The sequence below is a fragment of the Electrona antarctica genome (assembly GCF_951216825.1).
Source record: "Electrona antarctica genome assembly, chromosome: 15".
Classification (NCBI taxonomy): Eukaryota; Metazoa; Chordata; class Actinopteri; order Myctophiformes; family Myctophidae; genus Electrona; species Electrona antarctica.
Genome location: NC_136796.1, coordinates 218,185 through 237,514, shown reverse-complemented (window position 1 = coordinate 237,514; position 19,330 = coordinate 218,185). Strand labels below are relative to the sequence as shown.

At 45.7% G+C, this 19,330-nt stretch overlaps 1 protein-coding gene across 1 annotated transcript in view; it reads left to right on the top strand.

The window, feature by feature from the left end:
- LOC306937788 (chromodomain-helicase-DNA-binding protein 4-like) overlaps positions 1-17,360 on the top strand; it is an 81,235-nt gene extending 63,875 nt beyond the window's left edge. Inside the window, 8 exon segments of the mRNA XM_079521740.1 lie at positions 2,140-2,497; positions 3,188-3,253; positions 4,724-4,921; positions 9,965-10,073; positions 11,648-11,780; positions 15,369-15,564; positions 16,197-16,360; positions 16,978-17,360. Of these exon segments, the coding sequence (XP_079377866.1) occupies positions 2,140-2,497; positions 3,188-3,253; positions 4,724-4,921; positions 9,965-10,073; positions 11,648-11,780; positions 15,369-15,564; positions 16,197-16,360; positions 16,978-16,992 (1,239 nt within the window). The 3' untranslated portion in view covers positions 16,993-17,360.
- The last annotated feature ends 1,970 nt before the right edge of the window (positions 17,361-19,330 follow it).

Sequence of the window (19,330 nt, the reverse complement as noted above, 5' to 3'; positions counted from 1 at the left end):
TGTGTTTTTGAGGGGCGCTAGCTCTTATGATGATAAGAGCGCCCCTCACTTCACACAGGTGTGATTTTTCTTTAATACAGTGATATGAGGTAGGGGGCGGGCAATATGAAAAATCTTTCAGAAATGATCACAATATTGATATTCATCTGGATTTGTTTGTTTTTATATAATCTATATAATCAATTTGTTTTTATGCTGATAGTCTATTAGTTTTTTATGCAAATAGATAGAGGGATAGATGGATAGATAGATGGATAATCAATTCATTTTATGTTGCTCATGTATGGACAGACATACTTTCTATCCGTTTTTATCCTGCTGTTCTATTGTGTGAGATTCGGTGCAGGGCGCAGGCTACTCGATGGTACTATTAGTATTGTAACATTCTCCTTGGCTTTGACTGCTTCAGTTCAGACCATCGTACATATACACCTCGGCGTGGTGGAAGGAGGTAGTGGGGGGATCTTTGCCTTTTTTCCGTCGCTCGTTATGCAGGCTACTGACTAATATGTACCCAGCCAAGTCGGTCATTCGTATTATCATTTGCGCTGCGCACACGATTTTGTAAGCGAGGTGCTGAGCGATGGTTGTTTTGGTAGAATCCGTGCACACGTGCACGGCCGCACGCTGTTTCACCCACGTTTGGTTAAAAGTTATAGAGTGATGTTTGAACATTAAACTTTCCAAATAACTTTAGTATTCAACGTGTCGGGGTCCTAGCAACTCCTTCTGTGCTATCATGCTATCCTGCTGCGTTCGCTGCTGACAGGGAAGAGAAGTACTGAACAGCAACACATGGAGGGGCGGGGCGGTGGGAGCAAAAGGGACAGATCTTCAAATGAACGCCGCATTGAGTCTCGACACGTTGTTAGCTTGTAGATCTGCTATTTTTGGCGAACGACACCGCCGTACTATATAAATATAAATGTAGGTATAGAACCGCGACTATAGACTGTGCACTTGCTGTAGAGCCTTGTCTTTATCACGATTGAACGGTCAAATTCTGTAGTCGCACGGGTGCTACAAAGTGAATTTGACAACTCGCACGGTGATATTTTAACTCGCAAATGCGAGTACCTAGTCGCACTGTCGAGCCCTGGGAATAAGGTTAGGTTTAGGCATCGTTTTACTGAGGTTAAGTTTAGGAATAAGGTTAGGTTTAACCGTTTAAGCATAATTTACTTAGATTACTTTAGGAATACCAGGCCGTGCTGTTCCGCCGGCTGTACGTCCGGGGCGAGTTGGTAAAGGGGCGAGCAGTCTCTTATTCGGTTTTTCAAAAAACTGTCAGGATTTAGAAGACATTTTGTAGAATCGTCCTCATAGTAAGGGCATTTTATCAGGTATTTGACCAATCTGGGAACTAAATCGTTACCAAGAAATGTCTTCACCAATGTGTTTCTAAAGGTGTCTAATAACATGTACTAAAAGTTTGAAATTCAACTCCAGTGGGAAATTTGAGTTTTTAGCATATGTGACCAATACCCATAACATCCTATATAAGGCAAAAAAGTCCAAATTTCATCATTCTTTAAGTAGCATGTGACATATGAAACTAGGGTGTTTGCATGATTCTGAATCCATTCCAAGCATTAGTTTTGCACAAAAAACACTCCTTGGGCTAAATTAGGCCATATCAACTTGACCAAATGTGCTGACCTCATCACGTTTGTGTGGCCGTTTTCCTCCCAAGGAGTGTTTTTTGTGCAAAACTAATGCTTGGAATGGATTCAGAATCATGAAATCACCCTAGTTTCATATGTCACATGCTACTTAAAGAATGATGAAATTTGGACTTTTTTGCCTTATATAGGATGTTATGGGTATGGTCACATATTATGCTAATAACTCAATTTCCCACGGGAGTTGAATTTCAAACTTGTAGTACATGTTATTAGACACCTTTAGAAACACATTGGTGAAGAGATTTCTTGGTAACGATTTAGTTCCCAGATTTTCATAGATTTCTCTTGCTATCAGGCCTAAATGGGTTAAGCAAAAAATATACAGTGTAACTGATATTTAGAACCAATAAAAGACTAACTGACCCCCTCCTCCTCCACCTCCTCTCTCCTCCTCCACCTCCTCCTTTCTCCCCCCCCTCCTCATCCTCATCTTCCTCCTCTCCTCCTCCTCCAGGTGATAGCCATCCCAGACGACGATGAGAAGAGCCCACCAGGGGGCGATGCGACGGAGCAGAGCGACGAGGACAAGAAGAAGAAGAAGAAGAACGGCGTGTCGGCCGCCGAGCCCATGGACACCCCCGCCACGGACGGCGCTAAGCCCAGCAGCAACGGAGAGGCCGCGGCGAGCACGCCCTCCGAGAAGGACGCCACCGCAGAGACGGAGGGAGAGAAGAGCGCCGCCGTCACCGTGGCCACGAAGAGCAGCTCGGAGGCTGCCGGAGGCGACGAGGACAGCAAGTCTCCGTCGGAGGTCAAGTCGGAGGGCTCGTCGGACGTCAAGTCGGAAGACTCCGACGTCAAACCTGCCACGTGTAAGTGTTCTGAAACGGTCCCGTTGTCTCTCGGTGGTAGAGAGACAACCACCTCCAACTAGGGCATTGACCCATTCTGACCTGAGATCAGATTCAACTAGGGCATTGACCCATTCTGACCTGAGATCAGATTCAACTAGGGCATTGACCCATTCTGACCTGAGATCAGATTCTAAAATGGCAGACCTACAAGCTCGTAGCGCGCCACTCGGTGGCGCTCTATGAGCTTGTAGATCTGCTATTTTTCAACAGCTAAAGCATAACATAATGGTAACACCAAAAGGGGTTCCCGCCCAAAATGGGTTAATATTGTAACAAGTTACTTTTGGGGGAAGGGTAGCTCGACCCTTTGGGGCGAGGTCTCTTCTCGCCCTCAGGGCGTCTTAAGCAACTAGTCGACTATTCAACTAGTCGACTAGTAAATCCACTACTCGACCTTGTTGGGACTAGTTGATAAGAAAAAACGTTTTGTTTTTGTAGGCCTCAACGTCGGGTAGATTATAGTTATAGTCACCAATGTACACAGTTTTTAAATGTACAAATATTTATTCCCAATTTGTTTTTACATAATAGTTAGTTAAACAACTAGTCGACTAGGCAACTAGGCAACTAGTCAAAATGACTAGAAGTGAAAGCCCTTTTGTCTTGACGTGAATGAATGGATTCATGATGCCTTTTTTGTGTCCACAGCCGAGGACAAGAAGGAGGAGAAGACGGAGAAGATGGACACGACCCCTGCTGCGGACGAAAAGAAAGGTACCTTAACCTCTCCTCTGCCACGAGCATACGCTCACGCAAAGAAAGGTACCTTAACCTCTCCTCTGCCACGAGCATACGCTCACGCAAAGAAAGGTACCTTAACCTCTCCTCTGCCACGAGCATACGCTCACGCAAAGAAAGGTACCTTAACCTCTCCTCTGCCACGAGCATACGCTCACGCAAAGAAAGGTACCTTAACCTCTCCTCTGCCACGAGCATACACTCACGCAAAGAAAGGTACCTTAACCTCTCCTCTGCCACGAGCATACACTCACGCAAAGAAAGGTACCTTAACCTCTCCTCTGCCACGAGCATACACTCACGCAAAGAAAGGTACCTTAACCTCTCCTCTGCCACGAGCATACGCTCACGCAAAGAAAGAAAGGTACCTTAACCTCTCCTCTGCCACTAGCATACACTCACGCAAAGAAAGAAAGGTACCTTAACCTCTCCTCTGCCACGAGCATACGCTCACGCAAAGAAAGGTACCTTAACCTCTCCTCTGCCACGAGCATACACTCACGCAAAGAAAGGTACCTTAACCTCTCCTCTGCCACGAGCATACACTCACGCAAAGAAAGGTACCTTAACCTCTCCTCTGCCACGAGCATACGCTCACACAAAGAAAGGTACCTTAACCTCTCCTCTGCCACTAGCATACGCTCACGCAAAGAAAGGTACCTTAACCTCTCCTCTGCCACTAGCATACGCTCACACAAAGAAAGGTACCTTAACCTCTCCTCTCCTCTGCCACGAGCATACGCTCACGCAAAGAAAGGTACCTTAACCTCTCCTCTGCCACGAGCATACGCTCACGCAAAGAAAGGTACCTTAACCTCTCCTCTCCTCTGCCACGAGCATACGCTCACGCAAAGAAAGGTACCTTAACCTCTCCTCTGCCACGAGCATACGCTCACGCAAAGAAAGGTACCTTAACCTCTCCTCTCCTCTGCCACGAGCATACGCTCACGCAAAGAAAGGTACCTTAACCTCTCCTCTGCCACGAGCATACGCTCACGCAAAGAAAGGTACCTTAACCTCTCCTCTGCCACTAGCATACGCTCACGCAAAGAAAGGTACCTTAACCTCTCCTCTGCCACTAGCATACGCTCACGCAAAGAAAGAAAGGTACCTTAACCTCTCCTCTGCCACGAGCATACGCTCACACAAAGAAAGGTACCGTAACCTCTCCTCTGCCACGAGCATACGCTCACGCAAAGAAAGGTACCTTAACCTCTCCTCTGCCACGAGCATACGCTCACGCAAAGAAAGGTACCTTAACCTCTCCTCTGCCACTAGCATACGCTACTGAAACTAACTGAAAACTATTCAAGAGACTATGACTAAAACTAGACTAACACTAATACATTCCAGGTGACTAAAATGTGACTAAAACTAAAATAGAAATTTGCTGCCAAAATCAACACTGCTCTCCCCCCCCCCCCCCCCCCCCCCCCCACCAACCAGCAGAGCCCAAGGACGACAAGGAAGTGGCTACGAAGACGGAGGAAGGGGGCGGAGCTAAGCTCCAGAACGGTGACGCCCCCAAGGAGGAGAAGGCCGTGGGCGGAGCCGTGGGCGGAGCCGCAGCCGCCGCGGCCTTGGAGGAGAAGAAGAAAGCCAAGACGAGGTTTATGTTCAACATCGCTGACGGCGGCTTTACAGGTACGCGCACGCATGCACACACACACACACACACACACACACACACACACACACGCGCGTACACACACACACTCTAGGCCCTATAGTTTTTTTTAACCCATTTAGGCCTGACGTAAAAAAAAAAAAAAAAAAAAGTCTTCTAAAATAATATATATTCAAAGATTTGTGCCGCATTCTCACATTTTTTTTAAAATAGCAGACCTACAAGCTCATAGCGCGCCACTCGGTGGCGCGCTATGAGCTTGTAGATCTGCTATTTTTCAATAGCTAAAGCATAACATGATGCTAACACCAAAAGGGGTTCCCGCCCAGAATGCGTTCCCGCATCCATTTCTGCTAAGCAGCAAAGCTATATATGCTTAGATGATTCCCATTTATATTGGGCTAGATTTGCGTGACTGTAAAGACGAAATGGAAGCAGGGAGGAGGTTCCACTTCCACTTTATCACATCGCTCATGATCAGAGCTTCCGTTGCTCCAGACTGTACGACGGAAGCATTTATATGTTACTCATGATCAGAGCTTCCGTTGCTCCAGACTGTATGACGGAAGCATTTATGTTACTCATGATCAGAGCTTCCGTTGCTCCAGACTGTATGACGGAAGCATTTATATTAGACTCATGATCAGAGCTTCCGTTGCTCCAGACTGTACGACGGAAGCATTTATGTTACTCATGATCAGAGCTTCCGTTGCTCCAGACTGTATGACGGAAGCATTTATATTAGACTCATGATCAGAGCTTCCGTTGCTCCAGACTGTACGACGGAAGCATTTATATGTTACTCATGATCAGAGCTTCCGTTGCTCCAGACTGTATGACGGAAGCATTTATGTTACTCATGATCAGAGCTTCCGTTGCTCCAGACTGTATGACGGAAGCATTTATATTAGACTCATGATCAGAGCTTCCGTTGCTCCAGACTGTACGACGGAAGCATTTATGTTACTCATGATCAGAGCTTCCGTTGCTCCAGACTGTATGACGGAAGCATTTATATTAGACTCATGATCAGAGCTTCCGTTGCTCCAGACTGTACGACGGAAGCATTTATATGTTACTCATGATCAGAGCTTCCGTTGCTCCAGACTGTATGACGGAAGCATTTATGTTACTCATGATCAGAGCTTCCGTTGCTCCAGACTGTATGACGGAAGCATTTATATTAGACTCATGATCAGAGCTTCCGTTGCTCCAGACTGTACGACGGAAGCATTTATATGTTACTCATGATCAGAGCTTCCGTTGCTCCAGACTGTACGATGGAAGCATTTATATTTTACTCATGATCAGAGCTTCCGTTGCTCCAGACTGTATGACTGAAGCATTTATATTTGACTCATGATCAGAGCTTCCGTTGCTCCAGACTGTATGACGGAAGCATTCATATGTTACTCATGATCAGAGCTTCCGTTGCTCCAGACTGTATGACGGAAGCATTTATATTTGACTCATGATCAGAGCTTCCGTTGCTCCAGACTGTATGACGGAAGCATTTATATTTTACTCATGATCAGAGCTTCCGTTGCTCCAGACTGTATGACGGAAGCATTTATATTTGACTCATGATCAGAGCTTCCGTTGCTCCAGACTGTATGACGGAAGCATTTATATTTTACTCATGATCAGAGCTTCCGTTGCTCCAGACTGTATGACGGAAGCATTTATATTTTACTCATGATCAGAGCTTCCGTTGCTCCAGACTGTACGACGGAAGCATTTATATTTTACTCATGATCAGAGCTTCCGTTGCTCCAGACTGTATGACGGAAGCATTTATATTTTACTCATGATCAGAGCTTCCGTTGCTCCAGACTGTATGACGGAAGCATTTATATTTTACTCATGATCAGAGCTTCCGTCGCTCCAGACTGCATGACGGAAGCATTTATATTTGACTCGTGATCAGAGCTTCCGTTGCTCCAGACTGTATGACGGAAGCATTTATATTTGACTCATGATCAGAGCTTCCGTTGCTCCAGACTGTACGACGGAAACATTTATATTTTACTCATGATCAGAGCTTCCGTTGCTCCAGACTGTATGACGGAAGCATTTATATTTTACTCAGGATCAGAGCTTCCGTTGCTCCAGACTGTATGACGGAAGCATTTATATTTTACTCATGATCAAAGCTTCCGTTGCTCCAGACTGTATGACGGAAGCATTTATATTTGACTCATGATCAGAGCTTCCGTCGCTCCAGACTGTATGACGGAAGCATTTATATTTTACTCATGATCAGAGCTTCCGTTGCTCCAGACTGTATGACGGAAGCATTTATATTTTACTCATGATCAGAGCTTCCGTTGCTCCAGACTGCATGACGGAAGCATTTATATTTGACTCGTGATCAGAGCTTCCGTTGCTCCAGACTGTATGACGGAAGCATTTATATTTTACTCATCAGAGCTTCCGTTGCTCCAGACTGTACGACGGAAACATTTATATTTGACTCATGATCAGAGCTTCCGTTGCTCCAGCCTGTATGACGGAAACATTTATATTTGACTCATGATCAGAGCTTCCGTTGCTCCAGACTGTATGACGGAAACATTTATATTTTACTCATGATCAGAGCTTCCGTTGCTCCAGACTGTATGACGGAAGCATTTATATTTTACTCATGATCAGAGCTTCCGTTGCTCCAGACTGTATGACGGAAGCATTTATATTTTACTCATGATCAGAGCTTCCGTTGCTCCAGACTGTATGACGGAAGCATTTATATTTGACTCAGGATCAGAGCTTCCGTTGCTCCAGACTGTACGACGGAAGCATTTATATTTTACTCGTGATCAGAGCTTCCGTTGCTCCAGACTGTATGACGGAAGCATTTATATTTGACTCAGGATCAGAGCTTCCGTTGCTCCAGACTGTATGACGGAAGCATTTATATTTTACTCGTGATCAGAGCTTCCGTTGCTCCAGACTGTATGACGGAAGCATTTATATTTTACTCATGATCAGAGCTTCCGTTGCTCCAGACTGTATGTCGGAAGCATTTATATGTTACTCATGATCAGAGCTTCCGTTGCTCCAGACTGTATGACGGAAGCATTTATATTTGACTCATGATCAGAGCTTCCGTTGCTCCAGACTGTATGACGGAAGCATTTATATTTGACTCATGATCAGAGCTTCCGTTGCTCCAGACTGTATGACGGAAGCATTTATATTTTACTCATGATCAGAGCTTCCGTTGCTCCAGACTGTATGACGGAAGCATTTATATTTGACTCATGATCAGAGCTTCCGTTGCTCCAGACTGTATGACGGAAGCATTTATATTTTACTCATGATCAGAGCTTCCGTCGCTCCAGACTGTATGACGGAAGCATTTATATTTTACTCATGATCAGAGCTTCCGTCGCTCCAGACTGCATGACGGAAGCATTTATATTTGACTCGTGATCAGAGCTTCCGTTGCTCCAGACTGTATGACGGAAGCATTTATATTTGACTCATGATCAGAGCTTCCGTTGCTCCAGACTGTACGACGGAAACATTTATATTTGACTCATGATCAGAGCTTCCGTTGCTCCAGACTGTATGACGGAAACATTTATATTTGACTCATGATCAGAGCTTCCGTTGCTCCAGACTGTATGACGGAAACATTTATATTTTACTCATGATCAGAGCTTCCGTTGCTCCAGACTGTATGACGGAAGCATTTATATTTTACTCATGATCAGAGCTTCCGTTGCTCCAGACTGTATGACGGAAGCATTTATATTTTACTCATGATCAGAGCTTCCGTTGCTCCAGACTGTATGACGGAAGCATTTATATTTGACTCAGGATCAGAGCTTCCGTTGCTCCAGACTGTACGACGGAAGCATTTATATTTTACTCGTGATCAGAGCTTCCGTTGCTCCAGACTGTACGACGGAAGCATTTATATTTTACTCGTGATCAGAGCTTCCGTTGCTCCAGACTGTATGACGGAAGCATTTATATTTGACTCAGGATCAGAGCTTCCGTTGCTCCAGACTGTATGACGGAAGCATTTATATTTTACTCGTGATCAGAGCTTCCGTTGCTCCAGACTGTATGACGGAAGCATTTATATTTGACTCATGATCAGAGCTTCCGTTGCTCCAGACTGTATAACGGAAGCATTTATATTTGACTCATGATCAGAGCTTCCGTTGCTCCAGACTGTATGACGGAAGCATTTATATTTGACTCATGATCAGAGCTTCCGTTGCTCCAGACTGTATGACGGAAGCATTTATATTTGACTCATGATCAGAGCTTCCGTTGCTCCAGACTGTATGACGGAAGCATTTATATTTGACTCATGATCAGAGCTTCCGTTGCTCCAGACTGTATGACGGAAGCATTTATATTTGACTCATGATCAGAGCTTCCGTTGCTCCAGACTGTATGACGGAAGCATTTATATTTGACTCATGATCAGAGCTTCCGTTGCTCCAGACTGTATGACGGAAGCATTTATATTTGACTCATGATCAGAGCTTCCGTTGCTCCAGACTGTATGACGGAAGCATTTATATTTGACTCATGATCAGAGCTTCCGTTGCTCCAGACTGTATGACGGAAGCATTTATATTTGACTCATGATCAGAGCTTCCGTTGCTCCAGACTGTATGACGGAAGCATTTATATTTTACTCAAGATCAGAGCTTCCGTTGCTCCAGACTGTATGACGGAAGCATTTATATTTGACTCATGATCAGAGCTTCCGTTGCTCCAGACTGTATGACGGAAGCATTTATATTTTACTCAAGATCAGAGCTTCCGTTGCTCCAGACTGTATGACGGAAGCATTTATATTTTACTCAAGATCAGAGCTTCCGTTGCTCCAGACTGTATGACGGAAGCATTTATATTTTACTCAAGATCAGAGCTTCCGTTGCTCCAGACTGTATGACGGAAGCATTTGAACATTGCGAGAGGCAACAGTGACTACTGTAAAAATATATACACACCAACACAGACCAGCATAATAATGCCACCTCTCTCTCTCTCTCTCTCTCCCCCCCCCCCCCCCCCCCTGTCCCCCCCCCCCACAGAGCTCCACTCCTTGTGGCAGAACGAGGAACGTGCCGCCACGGTCACCAAGAAGACCAATGAGATTTGGCATCGTCGCCATGACTACTGGCTGCTGGCCGGCATCATACAGTATCCTTTCCTCTTAACGCTCCATATCAATCAGTCTTCTAGCTGGGGGAACCCCTGGGGGGACCCCCTGGAACCCCTGGGGGGACCCCCTGGAACCCCCTCAAGGACCCCCTGGAACCCCTGGGGGGACCCCCTAAAGGACCCCCTGGAACCCCCTCAAAGACCCCTAGGGGAACCCCCTCAAGGACCCCCTGGAACCCCCTCAAGGACCCCCTGGAACCCCCTCAAGGACCCCCTGGAACCCCTGGGGGGACCCCCTGGAACCCCCTCAAGGACCCCTTTCAGAACGAAGGTTTTTAACTCAAATCTCAGGGTGGAAATGGGTTAAAAATATAGTGGTTAGTTGTTAACCCATTTTGGGCGGGAACCCCTTTTGGTGTTTTAAACATTATGTTGTAATTTAGCTATTGAAAAATAGCAGATCTAAAAGCTCGTAGCGCGCCACCGAGTGGCGCGCTACGAGCTTGTAGGTCTGCTGTTTTTAACAACGATTTTTAACTCAAATCGTTGCTTCTGGGAGGTCCCTGGAACAACATATTTTCAGATGTGGGGGGGCGGAGGCATATTACATAAAATTGTTGGGGTCCTTGACATGAAATATTGAGAGCCACTGATAGAAACATGAGGTTTTTCAGAAAAAAAGCACATTTTAAAATATAGTGGTTAGTTGTCCAGCCTGTGTTTCCTGGGTCGTTAAACATAGTGGTTAGTTGTCCAGCCTGTGTTTCCTGGGTCGTTAAACATAGTGGTTAGTTGTCCAGCCTGTGTTTCCTGGGTCGTTAAACACAGTGGTTAGTTGTCCAGCCTGTTTCCTGGGTCGTTAAACATAGTGGTTAGTTGTCCAGCCTGTGTTTCCTGGGTTGTTAAACATAGTGGTTAGTTGTCCAGCCTGTGTTTCCTGGGTCGTTAAACATAGTGGTTAGTTGTCCAGCCTGTGTTTCCTGGGTCGTTAAACATAGTGGTTAGTTGTCCAGCCTGTTTCCTGGGTCGTTAAACATAGTGGTTAGTTGTCCAGCCTGTGTTTCCTGGGTCGTTAAACATAGTGGTTAGTTGTCCAGCCTGTGTTTCCTGGGTCGTTAAACATAGTGGTTAGTTGTCCAGCCTGTGTTTCCTGGGTTGTTAAACATAGTGGTTAGTTGTCCAGCCTGTGTTTCCTGGGTCGTTAAACATAGTGGTTAGTTGTCCAGCCTGTGTTTCCTGGGTCGTTAAACATAGTGGTTAGTTGTCCAGCCTGTGTTTCCTGGGTCGTTAAACATAGTGGTTAGTTGTCCAGCCTGTGTTTCCTGGGTTGTTAAACATAGTGGTTAGTTGTCCAGCCTGTGTTTCCTGGGTCGTTAAACATAGTGGTTAGTTGTCCAGCCTGTGTTTCCTGGGTCGTTAAACATAGTGGTTAGTTATCCAGCCTGTGTTTCCTGGGTCGTTAAACATAGTGGTTAGTTGTCCAGCCTGTGTTTCCTGGGTTGTTAAACATAGTGGTTAGTTGTCCAGCCTGTGTTTCCTGGGTCGTTAAACATAGTGGTTAGTTGTCCAGCCTGTGTTTCCTGGGTCGTTCCTTCACTCTCTCGTCCCGTCAGACACGGCTACGCTCGCTGGCAGGACATCCAGAACGACGTGAAGTACGCCATCCTCAACGAGCCCTTCAAGGGAGAGATGAACCGAGGAAACTTCCTGGAGATCAAGAACAAGTTCCTGGCCAGGAGGTTTAAGGTAGGGAGGAGATACCATACTATTAAACCATGCAGTCTGAGGTTGGCTGTGTGTCCAGCAAGTGGCAGTATAAGTGTTAACACTTATACTGCCACCTGCTGGACGCACAGCCAACCTCTGACTGCATCGTTTAATGCTAAATAAATAGCGTCAATGCTAGCTTGCTAAAATGAAGCCATCCTTGCTCTAGAAAGAGCCAATGTTTCCATCTAGACCACCGGATAATCAGCAAAGACCTCCGAACATCGCACGTTTTATCCAAACCACGGAAAGCTCCGTAGATTAGGAGTAATTCAGCTTTTAGTCAGCCTGTATAATGGGAGGTGGACGGGGGTGAGGTCGCGCAACCCGGTCTAGGATCGCTAAAGAAGGAAAGGCCAAGCCAAAAATAATAATGAAAAAATATAAATCAGCGATCCGGTTTGATATCAATAATAAAGCTTATCAGACGGATAAGGAAGGATATCTTGGGGATGTTTTGCCCTCCGTTGAGCACAACCTCTCCAGAGCCGGAAAGGGCGTTTATATGTCCCTCGGTTTAAGGTCGGAGGTAGCCGCAATTTGCAACTCTAGAATTGTTTTTATAATGGGATGACTCTAGAGTTGCAATACCCTCCATTGACTCCCCACTCATCCAAATTGTGTTTGAGATCTACTCGTATTAAACGACGTTAAACTCACCAACATTGCAGCTCTAGGCCAAGCTTGAATTATCCTCTTTCAATCTGCCGAGCTTTTGTCTCATTAAAATCCACCGTAGACATGTTGTTATGAGCTACTTTCTGTCAAGAAGTTCTGTGCAGGTTATTTTTTTTTATAAAAAAATCATAAAAATGTTTTTTCTTTTTCTTTTTTTTTCGTGGTGCCAACGTTTGTGTTTTCGCCATTGAGAATGCATCTGGCGTTTGAAATGTTTTATAGTTTCTGAGTTATTTAATTTAAAGTAAAAAGTTCCAGCATGTGTCAAAAATGAATGGATTTTCTAGGTGAAAGTGATTTTCACCCACTTTTGCGTGGGCACACAAAGTGTTAACCTACCTATGTGACACCTACCTGTGTGACTATGAGTACCAGTAGGGGGAAAAGTGGCACTGTTGTGCCAGAAACAGAGACCGAGAGATAGTGTTGCACTGTTGCCTGTTAATGACAGAGAGAGAGAGAGAGGGGAGTTGCACCACTCAGTTCACACGGGTGTGATTTTTGTAGTTTGGAAGGGCCATTTCAATGTGGACACCACTGTGTGCACATCTTGTTACCGTGGCGGACCGGTTTAGTTTCTTCTTCCAAATCACCCAAATCACTGAATGCTCCTTTAAACGGTGTTTTCTCCATCATTTGTGACCAGATTTGACAGAGAGCCTGCCATCGCACAAACTCCAGCTTTTCACCAGAGGAGAGAAACTTTAGTTTTTAGTTTTTTTTTCTTCAAAAATGAGTTCATAGCACAGGCAGACTCTTCACATACTAGAGCATGTCTGAAATAAGTGTCAGAGCTGAAATTGATATGTAAATATGAAATAAATGCTTAAACATGTAGCTAGGTGTAATGTTAGAGACCACAGAAGACATGTAAATATGAAATAAATGCTTAAACATGTAGCCAATGTTCCCTCTAATTTTTTTTCGGTCTGAGCAAACACTCAAACCTCCTGAGCAGACATCAGCAACTACTGAGCAAACATTACGTCACCTTGACACCAACTATCTAAACGTTAGATAATGCTAAGTGAGCGCCCCTCACTTCACACAGGTGGGATTTTTTTCTTTTTTCCAAATGGATTTTGGTATACGAGTGAATCAATGTATAGTTACATAAAGTTACGCAAGTTACATTTTTATTTTATATCAAGGTGGTAGGCTAGCAATTTTAGGAATATTCAGTTAGTCTATATCAGTGGTTCTCAACCTTTTCAGGCTGTGACCCCCCAAAGTAATCATATTTGAACTGGGGACCCCCCACCCAGACAAGCAACAGAATGGTTCCACAGATAAATATTGTGAAAATAGCCGATCTACAAGCTCGTTGTGAACTTGTAGATCGGCTATTTTCACAATTGTTGCCTCTTTCTTTATCATTTAATAATCTGGCCAATGTTTGACCAGTTTTTATAGCATGGTTTGCTGATTACTTTTGATGCAGTAATGGTATTTCTTTCTTTTAGAGCCTTTGAGGTATTATAAAAGTCTTAAAAGTCCTTAAATTGTCACTTCACTGTCATCTGGGGTCCCCCCACCCCCAAATCATGTGGGGACCCACAGGTTGAGAACGACTGGTAGGCTATATGAATACTCAATATTGCTTTACATGGGGGGGCATGAGAAAACGGAAATAATGTATTGGGACACACACACACACACCCAAGTTTGTTGGTTTGTGTTTTTGAACTCCTAGTTTCTCAGATTGTCGAACGTCAGCAGCCCCTTTTGAAGAAAGCTGTATTAACAGATTGGAGAATTACAGAGAGGTTCCATATGGGGCTAGACCGCTAGAGATTAACGTTAGCTTCCACATGTTTCATTCACAAGCACACGGACTGTCTGGAGGCTTGTGTGCTGTAGTGATAACAACGTTAGCTAACCAGCTAACGAGAAGCTAACGTTAGTCCCCCCCTCTTGTTGTTGCGCACAGCCGTGCTTTTATCCACACTTCCATCCGTTCCCATCAACGCACGGGTCCAAGCAACGCCAGCTTATCTGGTTCTTGGGGTTTCATTAACACTGACTGCTGCTGCTGCTGTTACGTCTCCACCTCTAAGGACTCGCGCGCAGTCACACACAGGAGGAGTAGCCTCGGTCCCAGGCAGGAGGAGAGGAGAGGAGACCATAGAGTAATAAAAGGAGGGGAGGAGACCTATCTGTCGCGGTCGCCTCGCCTGTGTAATCTAAATGAAAGTGTAAAGTAAATAAAAAAATCACACCCGTGTGAACTGAGTGGTGTAAGGTTTTATATAGCATGATCAGCTGTGGTCTGACGTAATGTCTGACGTAATGAAATAAGGTAAGGTATTATGTAGCCTGATCAGCTCTGATCTGACGTAATGAAATCACACCCGGATGTGATTTCACAACTGGCTTTTTCTGTGCAGAGAAAATGACCATGGTTGCTACGGTCATCCAGTTCACCCGGGTGTGATTTAATTACGTCAGAAATTATTTTGAACATAGCAACCATGCTCATTTTTTTCTGCACACAAAAGCCAGTTGTAGGAGTGGTTTACACCACTCAAAAATAAAGTGTGGGCAAATGTCGACTCGGGATAGGTAGCCTATTATTTTTTTACACCAGCGTCTGTGTCTGTGCGCGACAGATTTCAGTTGTGCGCGGGGGCATTTGGCCATGTGTGCGCGCGCGCGTACGGGCGCACCTTAGGGGGAACATTGCATGTAGCTAGGTGTAATGTTAGAGACCACAGAAGGGAACCTTTTTCTCGTTTTCTCTGCAAGACATTACTCTATAAGCCATATCTCCAAAACTGGTGGGTCAAACTGAACAACAAATATGTCAATTTGAAGCTATGATTCCAGTCCCTCATTCAGATTTAGTCACAAATTTTGTACTAAACCAACCGTGTCATAATTCTCCACCAGCTGCTGGAGCAGGCGCTGGTGATCGAGGAGCAGCTGCGACGCGCGGCCTACCTCAACATGTCCGAGGACCCCTCCCACCCCTCCATGGCGCTCAACACGCGCTTCAGCGAGGTGGAGTGTCTGGCCGAGTCGCACCAGCACCTCAGCAAGGAGTCCATGTCGGGGAACAAGCCCGCCAACGCAGTGCTGCATAAAGGTGAGAGGGCGGGGATGAGGAGGGGGGGGGGGGGGGGGGATGAGGAGAGGGGCTCTGTTTGAACCCATTCTGGGGCGGGAGGGAGGGAACCCCTTTTGGTGTGCGTTTTCTTTTTTTAAGCATTTGTTATACTTTAGCTATTGAAAAATAGCAGATCTACAAGCTCGTAGCGCGGCACAGAGTGCTGCGCTACGAGCTTGTAGGTCTGCTATTTTTTGAAAAATCGTGAAAATGTGGGCACAAATCTTTGAATATATATATATATATATATATATATATATATATATATATATATATTCTTTCGCAGTGGACGTTTTTAGGTCAAATCTTTGCTTCTGGGAGGGGGTCCCTGGAACAACATATTTTCAGATGGGGGGGGGGGGGGGGGTCGGTGGCCAATTACATATAATCTTGGGGGTCCTTGACATGAAAATGTTTGAGAACGACTGACAGAAACATGAGGTTTTTCATAAAACTGTCAGAATGTAGGTCTAAATGGTTTGAATGTTCTCTCTCTGTGTGTGTGTGTGTGTGTGTGTGTGTGTGTGTGTGTGTGTGTGTGTGTGTGTGTGTGTGTGTGTGTCTGTGTCTGTGTCTGTGTGTGTGTGTGTGTGTGTGTGTCTGTGTGTCAGTTCTCAAACAACTTGAGGAGCTGCTCAGCGACATGAAGGCTGACGTGACGCGCCTGCCCGCCACCATCGCCAGGATACCGCCGGTCGCCGTGCGACTCCAGATGTCCGAGAGGAACATCCTGAGCCGGCTGGCCAGCCGAGGACCGGAGACACACACGCAACAGGTAGGCACGGTGGACGCACACACACACAACAGGTAGGCACGGTGGACGCACACACACACACACACACGCAACAGGTAGGCACGGTGGACGCGCACACACACACGCAACAGGTAGGCACGGTGGACGCACACATACACATACACACACACGCAACAGGTAGGCACGGTGGACGCGCACACACACACACACACACACACACACACAGAGAGAACATGTGAATAGGCCTATCTCACAGCCCCCTTTCCACGCCCCCTTCCGGTAGCTAGTGGTGTCATTTAACATTAGCATGCCATTTACACGTTTTTTTTACTCTGGAGAATCTAAGTACATTTCCTAATGTAAAAATGTGACAGACCAATATTATTATGAAGCAAACAAGATGGTAAATCAGCTCGAACAGATAAACAAACCTTACCTTGAGAAAACAAAAGTTGTAGACTTCTTAAATTACCTCTGTTAACATGTAGTGTCTATGGAGTGACGTCACGCTATCACCACTAACCCCGAAAGGGGGCGGGGACATTCTGTGAGATAGGCCTATTGAAAGTTATGTGTAGTTGTATCTGAGCGTGTGCCTCTGACTCCTCCTCCTTGCCTCTGACTCCTCCTCCTTGCAGATGTCACAACAGTAGCCTGAGCTGCCCCGCCCGATACCTCGTTAAGAACCTCGCCCTTTGACATTCCTGATTGGTGCACAGCAAGATGACGGACACGCCTTCCAGTGTGAAGCCGCGCCCTTCGTTCCGTTCGCCTTTTTTTTCCTTTTTTTTTTTTTGGTTGACTTTTTTCTTTCTTTTTTTTTTCCCAAAACGGACTTTGTTGCTGAGTTACCAGGGTGGGATTTTCCTCTCCCCGGAGAGCCTCCACTTTTGAGGCTGGACATAAAAGCTATTTTATTTTTTATTTTTTTTGTCCTTTTTTCAATTTCTTTATTAATATTATTGATATAATGTTATTATGGTTTTTTGGGACCTAAATAAAAAAAATGTAATAAAGACTCGCCAGTTGCCAGTTTTCTTGTCATTGTGGAATAAATCAGGGAAGGAGAGATCCACTATATCTCCACTAGAGGTCACTATATCTCCACCCTCACTCCAGAGATCCACTATATCTCCACCCTCACTCCAGAGATCCACTATATCTCCACCCTCACTCCAGAGATCCACTATATCTCCACCCTCACTCCAGAGATCCACTATATCTCCACCCTCACTCCAGAGATCCACTATATCTCCACCCTCACTCCAGAGATCCACTATATCTCCACTAGAGGTCACTATATCTCCACCCTCACTCCAGAGATCCACTATATCTCCACCCTCACTCCAGAGAGCCACTATATCTCCACCCTCACTCCAGAGATCCACTATATCTCCACCCTCACTCCAGAGGGCCACTATATCTCCACCCTCACTCCAGAGATCCACTATATCTCCACCCTCACTCCAGAGGACCACTATATCTCCACCCTCACTCCAGAGGACCACTATATCTCCACCCTCACTCCAGAGGACCACTATATCTCCACCCTCACTCCAGAGATCCACTATATCTCCACCCTCACTCCAGAGATCCACTATATCTCCACCCTCACTCCAGAGGGCCACTATATCTCCACCCTCACTCCAGAGGGCCACTATATCTCCACCCTCACTCCAGAGGACCACTATATCTCCACCCTCACTCCAGAGATCCACTATATCTCCACCCTCACTCCAGAGATCCACTATATCTCCACCCTCACTCCAGAGGGCCACTATATCTCCACCCTCACTCCAGAGGGCCACTATATCTCCACCCTCACTCCAGAGGGCCACTATATCTCCACCCTCACTCCAGAGATCCACTATATCTCCACCCTCACTCCAGAGGGCCACTATATCTCCACCCTCACTCCAGAGGGCCACTATATCTCCACCCTCACTCCAGAGGACCACTATATCTCCACCCTCACTCCAGAGATCCACTATATCTCCACCCTCACTCCAGAGATCCACTATATCTCCACCCTCACTCCAGAGGGCCACTATATCTCCACCCTCACTCCAGAGGGCCACTATATCTCCACCCTCACTCCAGAGATCCACTATATCTCCACCCTCACTCCAGAGGGCCACTATATCTCCACACTCACTCCAGAGGGCCACTATATCTCCACCCTCACTCCAGAGGGCCACTATATCTCCACCCTCACTCCAGAGGGCCACTATATCTCCACCCTCACTCCAGAGGGCCACTATATCTCTCTATATCAGCTCTCCTGGAGTCTGACTAATGGAGGTTTTAAAATCCTCCTTTCAAATGCTTTACACCGTGATTATATTTTCAATCCCATAGCTGGAGCGGTGGGGCGTTGCCATAGGAATATGTCAAGTATATATTATATAGACGGACTATACATTGTCGAGGTACGTATATATACTGACCTGGGATATGATGCCCCCTAGCGTTGGAATACGTATATATTTACGGACCTGGGATATCCCAAAGATTATCTGTATTTGGCCGCCGACCCCCATCTGAAAATGTTGTTCCAGGAACCCCCTCGGAAGCAAAGACTTGAGTTAAAAACGTTCGCTCTGAAAGAATATACATTCAAAGATTTGCGCCACATTTTCAAGATTTTTCACAAATAGCAGACCTACAGACTGTCGGGATCGGGAGTCGAACCCGCGGCACACTGCCAGACTGGATTACCAGCCAAGGTGCCTGGACCGCTGAGCCACGGCCCAGGCCTGGACCACTGAGCCATGGCCCAGGCCAACTAATTACTTTTTAAAAGTAACTTGAACAGCACTGCACCTGACTGATGACATGGACAGGATAAAAGTATTGAAGTGAATGAATCGGAGTCATGTACAATTACAAATCTTTAGTCTTAGACATATCGTACATTTTAATAACTGAATGCCAACAGCAAGTTGGATCACAAAACAAACATCATGAAGCAAACGCTTTCCTTTGTCTTTT